A 15861-nucleotide genomic window follows, 5' to 3' on the forward strand; every position below is an offset into this window, starting at 1 on the left:
ATTAAATGTCGTTTTGCTGTGTGCCATCTGTGCTGTTAATACACTACTAACACCTGCGTTACTTTATAATCTGACATTTTTGAGTCCTGGGAGTGCAGTGTTTGCTGTACCATCTGTCGAGCCGGGAGTCCTTACTCAGGCACTTCTTATACAATAATTTTGGTGGATTTTTACAATCTTAATCATGAATATCTGATTTTTAATTATTTACATGTACATTTTCAGTGATTTACTAGTAAAGTATATTTTTCAGAAACTTTACACTCTTCATAGTATATTGATCAGGCACTTCACGAAGGCAACATTCAGACGTTCGTGATTTTTTTTTTATGTGCGTAAAAGCGCTTCTAGTTTCATCAGTGTTTTTAGATCAGATTTTTATCAGTGTTTGGTCAGCGTGTCGGTTTTTACTATAGGAGTTTACTGATTTTCATGAATGAAAAAGTAAATTGCAAATAATCTCTTCTCCATTACATTGTTAATCACACAGCGACTCCGATGAAAAATGTTCACGTCTCTGTTTTACCTTGTGGACACACAGCTCACAAAAATACATGGACACGTAAACAGCCCCATAGACTTTATCAGTGATAATCATGGCTAGGACACATGCGTGGTTCACGGACACGTGGATAAGACTTTAGCGTGTGTCTCTGGGTGACTTCAGTTTATAGGGCATAGTCACCTTACGGCGGGATCGTCATATGTAGGTTTATTGTGTAGTAAGGTGTGAAGTTTATGACACCCTGGCAATGAGAACATAATGAGGGTTTCTGATTGCAGAGAACCTTTTAACCCCTGACTACAGTTCACAATGTACTTTACTCATCTTCCCTGGGTCCACCACTGAGTGTTTATCACTTTTGACAGCGCTGCAGCCAATCATTTAACTCAGCAGCTCGTGCTGTCAAATCGAGCAAATCTGCTGAGCGCTGTTGACTTGACATCAGGGCAACACAGACTCAGCGAGGACCCTGGGAGGGTTGGAAAAGCACATGCCTTTTCTGAGCTGAGAAGAAAGGTTAGACTGGGGTCACACTTGCAACTTCAACGCGAGAAACTCGCGCCTCAATACTCGGCACTGCCGCCGACAATCGGACCGGAGGGTTCAGCTGCATAGAAATACATGGAGCCGCACACTCCGGTCCCGAGTGCTGGTGTCAGTGCCGGGTATTGAGGCGAGAAACTTGCGCGAGTTTTTTGCATTGCACTCGCAAGTGTGACCCCGGCCTTACATAAAGTACCTGCATACTTCCGAATCCTTAGAGTACATGCACACACTGTCAGGATTTCCCTGTATCCCCCATGCATGTAGGGGATCACATGACTATATGTATGTCATTCTCATACGTGCGGTGATGTGCCAACTACATTCTCCTTCGCTAGGACATTGGGAAGCAGAGGAGAGTCTAGTCGGCACTGACCGCAAAGTGCATACATGCCGCCATATGACCACCTATGAGCTCTGGGAATGCAGCACATATGAGGCCTACAGACTTCTCAGCCCAGGAAACCCTTTCAGTAGAAATCAGTGTAAAAGGTTAGGTGCCATTTGTAGATTTGTAAGGTCGGTGGAATCAAGGCTCCAGTGTCCTATTTGCTGTCTGAGGGTAGATTCTCGTTGAGGGTTTTTTTTGTTTGTTTGGTTGAGAAAAAAATCTTACTGTGTGAACAGCAATGTGGATTTTCCTTTGAAATCAATAGGAAGCATTTTAAAAACCTAGTTGCAGCTGTTTTTGGTTTTCAGGGTTCTTAGCATGTTGTGAGACTGTAGTCCCCATTAAAAATTGAAGCCATGGTACCCAAGAGTGCCAGATTGGAGACCTCATTCACACTAAAGTGATTCTTCTCGTATGCAAAGAACGGTCCACGATTCTTCAGTGTTTCTGATCACAGTTTGGTCTGAGTGAATCATAGAATGGTAGAGTTGGAAGGGACCTCCTGGGTCATCTAGTCCAACCCCCTGCTCAAAGCAGGATTCACTAAATCAGGGTTCCCCAACTCCAGTCCCCAAGGCCCACCAACAGGTCATGTTTTCAGGATTTCCTTAGTATTGCCCAGGTGATAATTGCAACACCTGTACTATACATGGGAAATCCTGAAAACATGACCTGTTGGTGGGCCTTGGGGACTGGAGTTGGGGAACCCTGCACTAAATCATCCCAGACAGAGGTCTGTCCAGCCTCTGTTTGAAGACTTCCATGGAAGGAGAACTCACCATCTCTCATGGCAGCCTGTTCCACTCATTGATCACCCTAATTGTCAAGAAGTTCTTTTCTAATATCTAATCTGTGTCTCTTCCCATTCAGTTTCATCCCATTGCTTCTAGTCTTTCCTTGTGCAAATGAGAATAAAGTTGATCCTTCTACAATGTGACAGCCCTTTAGATATTTGTAGACAGCTATTAAGTCTCCTCTCAGTCTTCTCTTTTGCAAACTAAACAATCCCAAATCCTGCAACCTTTCCTCATAAGACAGGGTTTGCAGACCGGTCACCATTCTGGTCGCTCTTTTCTGAACTTGCTCCAGTTTGTTGATGTCTTTTATAAAATGTGGAGCCCAAAACTGGACTCAGTATTCCAGATGAGGTCTGACCAAAGAGGAGTAGAGGGTAGAGTGTCAGTTTTTATGGTCAGATTTTAGTCAGAGTTTCGTCAGGTTTTTTTTTCTTACATGAAATAACCCGGCGGAGATCTCTAAAGCTGTGAACAACGAATCACACACAGATGGCGCCCGGGTGATGTAAATGAGCAAGTTTACTCAAATCAATATAGGGCAAATCTGTGCGTATAACTCGGTATGCCGATTACCTGGACATGTGAACAACCCCACAGACTATAATAAGTATACGTTCTAGCTGTGAAAGCAACGTATACGAGAAAAGCCGATTTGAGCTTTTACTGAATGATGTAAGGCTTCATTCACACATCCCTGTGATACCACACTTACCCATTATAACTTACGCTGCTAGTCACATGTCCGTGTTATTGCACAATCCGTGAGACATGTCCATTTTATTCCATTGTCACTGACGATGAGGTCCAATACAATTTATAACCAGGAGAATCAATTGGAGTTCAATGTTAAAAAAATATATATTTTTTATTCATTACAAAAATTAATGATTGAATGGAAAATTGGTATGTGCAAAGTGAAAAAAGACAGATACCAAACGCTGATAAACTGTGTGCATTGTCAAGGCAGATCCACTGGTAGAGATGAGAGAATTTGTTTGGATTCGGTTCTGAATACGATCGGATTCGACTATTGTTTTTGCATTATTTGTCAAACACAGCCGAACGTCTTTAGAGTCCATGGGAGTAGAAATTATCGAATATGTTCGGAACTGATCATAAGACATACGTTCGGCCCGAATTGTGTTCAAATATGGCCCGAATGTGTCAAAATCAGATTTGGGGCCAAAATCCGATGGCAAAAATAAACACACCAACTGCACACTAATGGTAACAATGGACACTCTGATGACACCTGTACCATTTTCTCACATGTTTAAAAATGGACGTGTGTGAATGAATCCTCAGGACTTGTTCTTACAGTTCCCAGTAAAGGGAATCTCTCCTAGCAGGATTTCCCTCTCCCAGGTATTAAGAGCACTTTATCAAGCTCTGAATATTGTGTGTATTTTCACTAAGCTGCTGCAGTATGTCTGACATAAGTCCTGAATACCAGCGTGTGGTTACCCGTACCTGCGACCACTGTCGGTATCAGACCCATGGTGGCACGGTTGACATCCCAGCACGTGCCGCTGTGATCATGATACCAGGGTGCTGTTGGAATGAGTGACAGCAAGGCCGAGTCAGTCCTGATTCCCAGACCCCGACATTAAACTTTGGCTTTACTGAGCAGCGATTATTGTGCTACATGGACCATTAGAACCATTGGTGAAACGCTGATAAAGTTGTTTTCTTCAAGGTGATGTAGACGGGTCCTATTGTCTTGAACACACCCTGGTGCATGCTGTAAAATTGCAGCACCTTCACCTCTTTTTTGGCCAAAATCCGGATTCAATCTTTTGAAGAATGAAAGAAAATCATTCTCGGATCCTTTTTTTTCCTTTGCTGTTCTGTAAGAAATACTTATGCACAGAACTGTAATGTACCTATGTGAATGAAAGCCAGCTCTTCCGTGTATGAGCCTAGGTATCCACTATGGCTATTGGACTAGCAAACTCGATGTTCGCTTTTTAATGGTAAAAGCCATGCACACTTAAAATAATTGCATCCTCTCTTGCAGTTATATTGCAACCAAATGTTGCCACGAAGCCCTAACCTTAAAATGATGGGCATCTAGTATTACTTTTAATTAGAATTTTTCTATGATGCTTTAAGCGCCTCTGTCAATTTCACAATTAACTATTGAAATTTTTAAGTGGATATCTTAGCTCTATTGTGACTGTTGTTCACTTTATAAATCCATTTCACAATGAAACTCTAATGCTAATAGCATTTTATGAGTCCAGCTGCAGAAAGAAATGGCTCATGAGTCCAATTGTATTCGGTCTCTGCCCACCCACGCTGACAGCTGCAGCTTGTACTGAGCAGAGTGAGATCTCAGCAGGGAGGAGGGACACTGAGGAGCTGTTAATGGGTCTAGTTGGTCAGAGATTGAGTTAATGGGAACCTATTACCAATTTTAGGCCAGGATCACACATACGAGAAACTCGGACGAGTCTCGCATCTTAATACCTGGCACTGCCGCTGGCACTTAGGAGCGGAGCATGTGCTTGCATAGAAATACAAGTAGCTGAAGGCTCCGATCCAAGTGCCAGCGGCAGTGCCAGGTATTGACGTGTGAGACTCGTCCGAGTTTCTCGCATGTGTGATACCGGCCTTATACTGTATAAAGCCCATCACGTTTTATGTAGATGGGGTGCAGATAACCCCTTTTTATGCCCTCACGAGTGCCCCTGCATACCTCCAAAAAAGTGCATTACTCTGCATTCGAATTGCGCGGTCCGGTCCAATGGGCGAATCCAGATTGCTCTCAGCGCCGCCCCAGTCTCTTCAAACATCAAATCTTGATGGAAGTGGATGTAGTTTCCCACGTCATTTACACAGTGCTCAAAGTCTTGCACCTGTGCAGTTGAATCAGAGACCTGTGCGGGCGCACATCACTCTGCCCTAGGGCAAAGCAAAGTCATGTAATGTGCAGCCGCCACTTCACGAACTCCTTGGCTGTTCTGTAGAGCAGTGTGAGTCGCACCAGGGAGCTCTCTGATTCCACTGCGCACGTAAGCGACTCCGAGCAGCTTGTAGATGACGTAGGAGATGTCATCCACTTCCATTGATATAGAGGAGGTGACGTTTAAAGCAGGGCTGTGGGGTTGGTAAGTCAAACCTCCGACTCCTCAAATTCACTTATTTTTAAAATAAATACGCCAGGCCTAACATTTAAGAATGGTAGGCAGCTTGTATTGTTTATTCTGGTCGGAGAGCCCACATAGCGGTTTTTTTTTGCGTTTTCGCGGCGATTTTAAACTTGCAATTTTGCAGCGAAAACGCAAAAGAAACCATCCCATGCATTCCTATGGCATTTCCCACATGCTGTGCTAATGCTGAGGATTTCTCCCCGGCAAAATACGCAGCATGCTCATTCTTTGTGCGGAATCGCGGGAAAATCCGCACACATAGGAATGCATTGTTCTGCTTATTAATAATAATTATAATAATAATACATTTTTTTTCTATAGCGCCGACATATTCCTCAGCACTTTACATTTCAGAGGGGATTTGTACAGACAATAGACATTACAGCATAACAATAATCACATAGATTATAACAAATACCAAGAGGAATGAGGGCCCTGCTCGCAAGCTTACAGTCTATGAGGAAAGAGGTAGACACGAAAGGTGGGTGGTAACAATTGCCCTGATTGTATGGACCTGCCATAATGTTATGTGTGTAACAGTACAGACACAGAGGGCTAATGGATGCATAAAGCATGTGGGAACATGATGCTGGGAACCTGGTTATGGTAAAACTTTTGGCTGTGCCACACAGGGATAGATTAGGTTAATGTGTTGAGGTGATAGGCCAGTCTGAATAAATGCGTTTTCAGGGCACGCTTAAAAGTGTGGGGATTGGGGACTAATCGTATTGACCTGGGAAGTGCATTCCAAAGAATTGGCGCAGCTGTGCCCACCATGCGAAAAGTAAGCAGAACATTTGCAGATGGTACCCATGGTCTGGGGGAGAGGAGATTCTCCTCCGGGCTCTGGGTACCATATCCCTGTAAAAAAATAGATTTAAAATAAAAAAATCCTCATAGTCTCACCTTGCGATGTCCCTCGCATCGTCACCAGACCTCAGCGATGCTCCCGGCAGGTCCCGTTCCCAGTGATGATTTGCGCCAATGACCTTTGATGACGTCACGATATGGCAAGACCGTATCTCGCGAGACCGCGACGTCATCAAAGGTCATTGGCGCAATGCATCACTGGAAACGGAACCTGCCGGGAGCATCGCGATGATCGGGAACTCTGTGCGGGACGTCGGAAGGTGAGAACAACACAATTTTTTATTTTTTCTATTTTTAACATTAGATCTTTTACTGCTGACGCTGCATAGGCAGCCTCAATAGTAAAAAGGTGGTCACACTCGTCAAACACTATGTTTGATGAGTGTGACCAACTTGTTAATCAGCTTTCCAAGCGATGCTACAGATCGCTTGGAAAATGCTAGCATTCTGCAAGCTAATTACGCTTGCATATCGCTAGTTTTTCCGCGGGAATTAATATGCGGGTTTCTCGCATATTTCCCGCAGAATGAAATTCCGGAATTCCCGCAGAAATTTCCGCTGCAATTCAGCAACATGTGCACATAGCCTAAAGCAGATCTTATATGCCCACTAGAAAAAAACACAAAATAATCACCACAAAACGGCTCTAAAGAATGTAAGACATAATTAATAGCAACTGTTTCTTTAACTGTCAAATAGTAAAGTTTAGCTTAATGAGTCTGGTGAAGTACAGTTTGTGACCAACAGTTGGTAACGTTCTCAATCGTGTTTTTGCACCTGTGCAATATTCTCCATTATTCTCATGTCATCACTTGGTTATGCCATCACTTCATGGTGCACTCCATCCTAAGAATGAATGTTCCGCATCTCCAATTTAGCTGTGTGTTAATGCACAGCAGCACTGTTTGACTCTGCTCGGAACTGAGGAACAGTCCCACTCACTTGTCCGTGATGCAGGGTGGGGTAGAGGCAGGGCTGAACGAGCACTGGAGCCTCGCCCTTTAGGGTGTGTGCATACGCTGCGGATTGTCCTGCGGAATTTTCCGCGCGGATTTGTGTAAATCCGCAGGTCAAAAGAACCGCGGTTTATCTGCAGATTTTCTGCGGTTTAGCCTGCGGGTTTCCCCTGCGGTTTGACACCTGCTATGGAGCAGGTGCCAAACCGCAGCGGAATCCGCACAAAGAATTGACATGCTGCGGTTTTGAAACTGCAGCAAATCCGCGCTGAAAATTCCGCACAGTGTGCACTGTGGATTTCGATTTCCATTGATTATAATGGTACTGTAATGGTGCAGTTTCTGCTGCAAATCCGCAGGACCAAAACCGCTGCAGATCCGCAGCAGAATCCGCAACTTGTGCACACACCCTTATTCTCAACATCAGTGGGAGATGCAGTGTCTGGGCTTCAACTGGTCACCAAGTGATGGTCTGTCCTGATGACACACAGTTATACACATCTTCTCCTGACATCTCTCCCACCTTAATAAAACACCAGGGATTGTCTATGTGCTGTCTCTAAAGTCATGTCCTCTCGCTATCTGAAACTGAATTTCTCCATAACTTAACTACTCATGTTTCCTCCCTCCACTAACCAAACTATACCCAATATTGCTATTGCCTTGGGTGATTGAACCATAACTCCCAAGCAAGACACTTGCTGTCTTGGGGTCATAATTGACAGAGAACTTTCCTTTTTTCCCTATTTCCTGCTTCTTAAAAACATCTCCAAAATCTGACATTTTCGCACCTTTGAATCTGCAAAAACTCTTTAGAGTAAGTTCACACAGGGCGTTTTTGCTGCTATTTTTTCTGCAGCAAAACCTGATCTTCTTGGCAGGAAAGAAGCTGCGGCAAAAACGCAGGTTTAGGTGCAGATTTGGTGCATTTTTTTTGGTGCGTTTTGGTGATTTTTTTGTGTCTTTGTCCATGCTAATGTCCATGACTTTTCTGCAGAAAAAACGCTGCAAATAATGATACTTGCCTTTTTGCAGCTTTTTTTCAACACCCATTTAAGTCAGTGGGTGAAAAAATGTTGAAAGAAGTGACATGCTCTATGTGCAAAAAAAGCAGCAAAGTACAAAATCCCGATGAGACAAAAAAAAACTGTGTGTGCATGAGATTTTTGAAATCTCATAGGCTTTGCTGATACTGTAAAAAGCAGTTGAAAATTAGCATAAAAAAGCAGCATTAACGCCCAGTGTGAACATACCCTTAAAGTTGCTCTTAGTCATTCTTGTCTGGACTACTGCAACTCTGTACTGAACAGTCTCTGTCTTGCCAAACTTTCTCTTGTCCAATTCATCCTGAATGAGGATTGTATTACTGCACAGCCACTACACCGATATCTCCACCATGTTCCAGTCATTGCCCTGGTTACCTATCCACTACACACTAGAATATAACCTTATCACCCTCACCCACAAAGCCCTCCACAGTTGTTCACCACCCTATATCTCCTCCTCCCTCATCTCTGTCTATCACCCTACTCGTGTCCTCCATTCTGCAACTGATCGAAGACTGGCATCCTGCTTAATCTAAACCTCTTACTTCATTCTCCAAGACTTCTCTCGTGCTGCGCCAGTTTTATGGAAGGCACTACCCCAGACAACCCGATTAATACCTAGCCCCCACATTTTTAAGAGTGCTTTAAAAAAGCATCTCTTTAGACAAGCCTATCACATTACATCACTAATCTAACACTTACTTGTTCCCCCTTTTCTAATTTTTTTCTCATAATCTGGTCTCTCCTACTCATCTGTCTCCATATCCTCCATGCACCCAACAGCACTTGGTATTGATCTTACACAGATACTGGCTGATGACCGGATCATGCAGCTTAGCCTAGTATAATTATGGCTGGACCATAAATGACCAGCACGTTCTGCCTATTGCGTCCCCCTATATCCTTATAGATTGGTAAGATTGCGAGCAGGACCCTCACCTCTCCTCTAACTGATGAACAACGTGTCACTTATTAATGTCCTTATTGTTTGTACATGTCCCCGGTTAATGGTAAAGTTCTGCGGAATATGTTGGCGCTATATGAATAAAATTATTGTTCTAGCAATACACAATCGTTTATAAGATGGGAATGTCCCTTTAACAAAAGAATAAACTACACTCATCAACTGGAAAAGCAAACAGTTTTTTTTTGTTTCTATATCCAAGTTAAAGTTACGTTAGTGTTTATGGGTTTATATACAGACGTTCTTTTGTGCATGTATGTTGTTTATTGACTTGTGCCTTTATGAATACATTTTCTGCATAGTATACGGGTATGAATGCCTTTTAATGACACTTATTTTTTTTGATTTGCAGTTACAATGCCATCTCTTCAAAGATCCAGTGTAATTCTGTGACATCAGACGCTTGTACATCTGTCCCTTTACTTGGCTAAAACCTCTGTTCCAGGCTGGAGAGTATAGAGGCTGGCACGGCATCCCCGACCTGGAAAAACTTAAGGCCTCAGGAGGGTGCGCACACTTAAGATGTCCTTGAGCAGTGGCGCACCAGGAGGGAAAGGTCTGGACACAAATCCTGTGGAGACCTACGATAGTGGTGATGAATGGGACATCGGAGTGGGCAATCTGATTATTGACCTGGATGCAGATCTAGAGAAGGACCAGCAGAAGCTTGAAATGTCAGGATCTAAAGAGGTGGGCCTTCCAGCCCCCAACGCTGTGGCCACGCTCCCCGATAACATAAAGTTTGTGACGCCTGTACCTAGTGGTCAGACTAAAGAGTCAAAATCCAAATCAAAGAGGAGTAAAAGTAGCAAGGATGGAGGTAGGAGTAGTCAGACCTCCACCGGACTTTTCCCATCTGGAGAAGCAAATAAAAAAGAAGTGTCAGGACGTTCTGCAGATAATGGGGGTAATTCAGGAGTCCCCTCTTCCGCAGCAACTTCTTCCAAGGCAGGAGAGAAATCCAGTAAGGCAGCCCGCAGCTCATCTAGTTCTAAAAAAGAAAGCGGAAAGGCTAAAAAGGACAAGAGTGAGGGGCCAGGGGCAAGTGGGGACAAAGAGACCATTGGCGTTCTACAGCCACCCCCTGGAGTTGGGGTTCGTGGAAACTCTGTTCAGGAAACTCTGGGAACTGCAGTAGAACAGATGGGTGGGGGAATAGCATCGGACAGTGGGAGTGCGTTGAATGTTATAAAATCAGAAAATGAGGATCCCGAACTGGATAATCGAGGATTGAAGAAGGTCAAGGCTGAAATGGTGAGTGTGAGAGCTCAATCTATATTACACACAGAAATGTCAATTGTGTCCCATGTAGACAGAGGACTTTCACTCTACTTGCCCATGGGCAGCCTTTTTCCCATGACCAGTTTTCATGAGATTTGCAAACAATGCTGCACTTTTTTTTTTTTTCCTGTCACTGAAAAATGTAATTTGCTTTGTCTGCAGGAAAATGTTCGTGTCCCTGATCTCACGTAGACTTTGTTCACACATTGTGATAACGTAGCACGTGGCAAAATTACACCGTTTACCACAAATATTGCTAAGATTTTGGACATGGTTGTTGACTGTATGGTTTCTATAGGTTATTAGACAATTTTATTTTATTTTTCATAAAAAATTGCAGAGTCAATAAACGCCCTGGCACTATTGCATGGTGTGAGTGCAGCCATGATGGTTGTCTAATGTACATAATATAAAAGACCTGTTCACTTCACTAGGCCCTTTTTGTAGGAGAAAAGTAATGTCAGCCGCTGTAGAGAAGGTGAGAATTAGCGGTTTTGCCAAAATTGCAATTATTCTTATCCAATGGGGTTGAGGTCTGACAGTGAGGATATGCAGTCTGCTTAAATGGGCTCCATTTATTATCTATGGGACTAACAGATAAAGCCAAGTACAGCACTATATTTCCCTCAGTCTCACTCCTCCATGAATGGAGTGGAAGGCGGGTATGTACTCGTGTTCCCCCGGTCCACCAGTGTTTTTTTTTTTGTTTTTTTTGCTTTAGTAAACTGCAACCTGGGAAGACACTTAATTGAAAGGGAGCAAACCCCTATAAGGGTATCCATAGGAATGTGATCGATTGTGTCCTACATTGATGGGCTTGGCTCTATGTCTAGACGAAGAACAGAAGAAGTTGCCTGCACATTTGCATGGCTCTCAGTTTACTTCTGATGAACAGAAACGTCCAAGTACACTTTGTTTAGCTCTCACTGCAAGAGAATTGAGGCAGCTGTCCTTTATTTTTTCTCTCTGTATGCTGTGGATGGCAGATTGGGGGACCCCAGTTGTCGAGGAGAAGGGAAATTGTTGTGAATTCTCTTGATCTGACTTCTGAGTCGGGGCTCCCTCTGGTGGTTACTGCGGGTAGTGGAGCTGGTCGGGTTGACAGAAGTCTGCCACCTGACGATGATGATTGGAAATCAGAGATTACTGACTGGGAGGATATAAGTGAGCAGGCGTCCCTCTGTTGCTGCTGGTGATTAGTTTCCTCCTGTTTATTTTGAGGTCTGCTGTCTCCTGCCTGATCCTGCATTTTTCAGTTAAGTTGTTCATTTGCTATTCCTTTGCATCTGATCTGGTTTTGCCTCTTTCTGCTTTGCTGTGAGGGTTCAGCGTACTCCCTGCTGGGGCAGTGCTGGACCCCACTCCATTTGTTACAGCTTGTGTCAGTTTGTTCAGTCCCCTGTTATATTCGTCTCTTTTGCTTTGCATCCAGTTCACACCAGAATGCTGATATAGTGGGGGAGAGGTTGCAAGACCTCAGTGTTTTTTGTACATCAGACGTGTTGGATTTTTTAGGAGTTTTGCGTAATTGCAGAAAGTGTCTTTCCTTTCCTATCTTATCTAGACAGTTTGGGCCCCATCATTTGCTCAGTCTATTTCCTGCCTGTGTTTGTGCCTCATCTTGTCTCACCGACAATATATGTTTGGGGGCTATCTATTTCTTTGGGTTTCTACTCCGGGGCAGTTTAGATTTCACCTTTCTTGCTTTAAGCTTAGTTAGTTCTCCGGCTGTGCCGAGGCGTCTAGGGCATCGTAGGTACGCCCCACAGCTACTGCTAGTTGTGTTGTTAGGATTAGGGGTCTGCAATCTGCTAAGTTACCAACCTTTCTGGTATCCTGGTGGCCTAGCCTATTCTTGCCATCCTCCTCGGTGACCTATTCATAACAGGAAATATCCATTCTCTGTGACCTGACAATACCAAAAAATTATATTCTGTTTGGAATGTACCGTATTTTTCGGATTATAAGACAGCCAAATTTGGGGGGAAAATGGGGTTGTGTCTTATAATGCGGATATAGTTAGGTCCATATATATTTGGACAGAGACAACATTTTTCTAATTTTGGTTCTAGACATTACCACAATGAATTTTAAACAAAACAATTCAGATGCAGTTGAAGTACAGATTTTCAGCTTTCATTTGAGGGTATCCACATTACAATTGGATGAAGGGTTTAGGAGTTTCAGCTCCTTAACACATGCCACCCTGTTTTTAAAGGGACCAAAAGTAATTGGACAATTGACTCCAAGACTATTTCATGGACAGATGTGGGCAATCCCTTCGTTATGTCATTCTCAATTAAGCAGATAAAAGGTCTGGAGTTGATTTGAGGTGTGGTGCTTGCATTTGGAAGGTTTTGCTGTGAAGGAAACATGTGGTCAAAGGAGCTCTCCATGCAGGTGAAACAGGCCATCCTTAAGCTGCAAAAACAGAAAAAAACCCATCCGAGAAATTGCTACAACATTAGGAGTGGCAAAATCTACAGTTTGGTACATCCTGAGAAAGAAAGAAAGCACTGGTGAACTCATCAATACAAAAAGACCTGGGCGCCCACGGAAGACAACAGAGGTGGATGATCGCAGAATAATCTCCATGGTGAAGTGAAACCCCTTCACAACAGCCAACCAAGTGAACAACATTCTCCAGGAGGTAGGCGTATCAATATCCAAATCTACCATAAAGAGAAGACTGCATGAAAGTAATTACAGAGGGTTCACTGCATGGTGCAAGCCACTCATAAGCATCAAGAATCAAAAGGCTAGACTGGACTTTGCTAAAAAACATCTAAAAAAGCCAGCACAGTTCTGGAAGAACATTCTTTGGACAGATGAAACCAAGATCAACCTCTACCAGAATGATGGAAAGAGAATAGTATGGCGAAGGCGTGGTACAGCTCATGATCCAAAGCATACCACTTCATCTGTAAAACACGGCGGAGGCAGTGTGATGGCTTGGGCATGCATGGCTGCCAGTGGCACTGTGTCACTAGTGTTTATTGATGATGTGACACAGGACAGAAGCAGCCGAATGAATTCTGAGGTATTCAGAGCCATACTGTGTGCTCAGGTCCAGCCAAATGCAGCCAAACTGATTGGTCGTCGTTTCATACTACAGATGGACAATGACCCAAAACATAAAGCCAAAGCAACCCAGGAGTTTATTAAAGCAAAGTAGTGGATAATTCTTGAATGGCCAAGTCAGTCACCTGATCTCAACCCAATTGAGCATGCATTTCACTTGTTAAAGACTAAACTTCAGACAGAAATGCCCACAGACAAACAGCAACTGAAAACCACCGCAGTGAAGACCTGGCAGAGCATCAAAAAGGAGGAAACACAGCGTCTGGTGATGTCCATGAGTTCAAGACTTCAGGCAGTCATTGCCAACAAAGGGTTTTCAACCAAGTACTAGAAATGAACGTTTTATTTACAATTATTTAATCTGTCCAATTACTTTTGGTCCCTTTAAAAAACAGGGTGGCACATGTTAAGGAGCTGACACTCCTAAACCCTTCATCCAATTTTAATGTGAATACCCTCAAATGAAAGCTGAAAGTCTGAACTTCAACTGCATCTGAATTGTTTTGTTTAAAATTCATTGTGGTAATGTCTAGAACCAAAATTAGAAAAATATGGTCTCTGTCCAAATATATATGGAGCTAACTGTTTATTACCGGCAGCAGGCTGGGATGGGGGGTTGTTCGGATGTGCGGTGCGCCGCTGTGGGTGTTCGGGAGAACGCTGAGATCTCATCTCCCGAGATCTTGATGCCGTGATCTCCATTTGCGCCTGTGCGGCCCACGGCTGGCAGCCATTTTCCAGATGTCCATTCCACTGCATAGGAAATCATGTAACTGCGTGGATTCTGGGCTTTCCAAGATGTCGGCAGAGCCCCCGCAGCAACGAACACCCATAACGGCGCGCCGCACCGCACTTCTGAACACCCCCCTCATGCCAGCCTGCAGCATCACCCCACTCCTGTCTCCTCCAGCAGCGACCCTGGGACCCCACTTCACCACAGACACCACCCCCAATAAGCAATAAGACACATGGATTGTAAGAACCACCACCATTTTATTAAAAAAAATTATTTTTTCCTATTTTTCTCCTCAAAATTTGGGGTGCGTCTTATCATCCGGTGTGTCTTATAAAGTGAAAAATATGATAATTTCAAAACTTTTATATTTTATAGAAAAAAATAAAGAAAAGAAGAAATCTTAGTAATGTGGCAAACGCCCGAGGTGTCACTAAGTAGATGATGAAGCTTGGTGTGAGGATGAGCATTTGTGCTAGGAATATGTAGCATTTAATAGTTGTGAATGTTCAGAGAATCACTGTGCATTATATGTTTGGGGCTTCTTGTGCAATTTGTTGCAGCGTTTTTGTAATTGTACTTTTAAAAACATTGTATGTAGCTTGAAGTGGAATCTTTGTAGCAAGGCCTCGGGTTTCTACATCACCTCTCCATCCACTGCACACCAGCTCCTGTTCACACAGCTGCTCTGCAGCGCCTGGCAGTGTGGGCTGAACAGTGTGTGGTCGTGTTCTGCTCCGTGCAGTGGTTACAGACAGCTGACTGCTCGGGCTGCGGGGTGTCGGATGTGCTATTGATGACCTGTATCAACATGCAAAGCATAGGCAAATCAGCATCAAAATCTGCACGTTATTCGCTCTCTTTGTTAGTGTACTATTGTTTCCTCCTGTTGCAAATATATATATTTTCCCTGTGGTCGATCACCACCACTATACACAGTGATCAAAAGGGGATCGGGAGTCTTTCATCTCTGTAGTGTGACCTATATAACACTAAGAAGGAGGGAGACGGCTGTCAGCTGATTCACCTAGGGGTTCACTAACGTTCCTTCACATCCTGCGGTAGTATATCTGCATTTAGCATTACAGCACAATGGGCGCTTTAAAGGAAAAGTGATGGTATCGAGTCAGAGCTCCACTTTTTAATTAACACACATGTAAACTGTGTTCCAAATTATTATGCAAAAAGAGTTTAGGAGTGATAAGGTTAGAATTTTTTTGTTTGTCATTTAAACTCATTGATGGTGATGTGTGTCAGGGCTCTTTATATCACTGAAAGCAATTGCAGATACCTGTGCAAATTAGTTTGGCAGGTGTGTCCAAATAAAGGCAAGACTACTTAAGAAGGCTGTTCCACATTATTAAGCAGCCTACATTTTTTGCCAAAATGGGAAAGAAAAAGGATGTGTCGGCTGCTGAGAAGCAACAAATTGTGGAGTATTTAGGTCAAGGCATGACTGCAATCAACATTGCCAAGACACTTCATCGTGATCATCGCACAATCAAGAAGTATGTAGCTGATTCCCAGCACACACGTGTGCGT

General features: G+C 43.5%; 1 protein-coding gene across 3 annotated transcripts in view; it reads left to right on the plus strand.

Annotated features, from left to right (window-relative positions):
- The window catches only part of ZNF609 (zinc finger protein 609), a 182115-nt gene that overhangs the window by 25315 nt on the left and 140939 nt on the right, over positions 1 to 15861 (plus strand). For all 3 annotated transcript variants that reach the window (XM_073579524.1, XM_073579525.1, XM_073579523.1), the window contains exon 2: positions 9577 to 10478. In XM_073579524.1, the coding sequence (XP_073435625.1) occupies positions 9747 to 10478 (732 nt within the window). In that variant the 5' untranslated portion in view covers positions 9577 to 9746. The remainder of the gene's footprint in view (positions 1 to 9576; positions 10479 to 15861) is intronic.

This window comes from Dendrobates tinctorius, unplaced genomic scaffold (assembly GCF_039654945.1).
Source record: "Dendrobates tinctorius isolate UK_male_01 unplaced genomic scaffold, ASM3965494v1 ptg000062l, whole genome shotgun sequence".
Classification (NCBI taxonomy): Eukaryota; Metazoa; Chordata; class Amphibia; order Anura; family Dendrobatidae; genus Dendrobates; species Dendrobates tinctorius.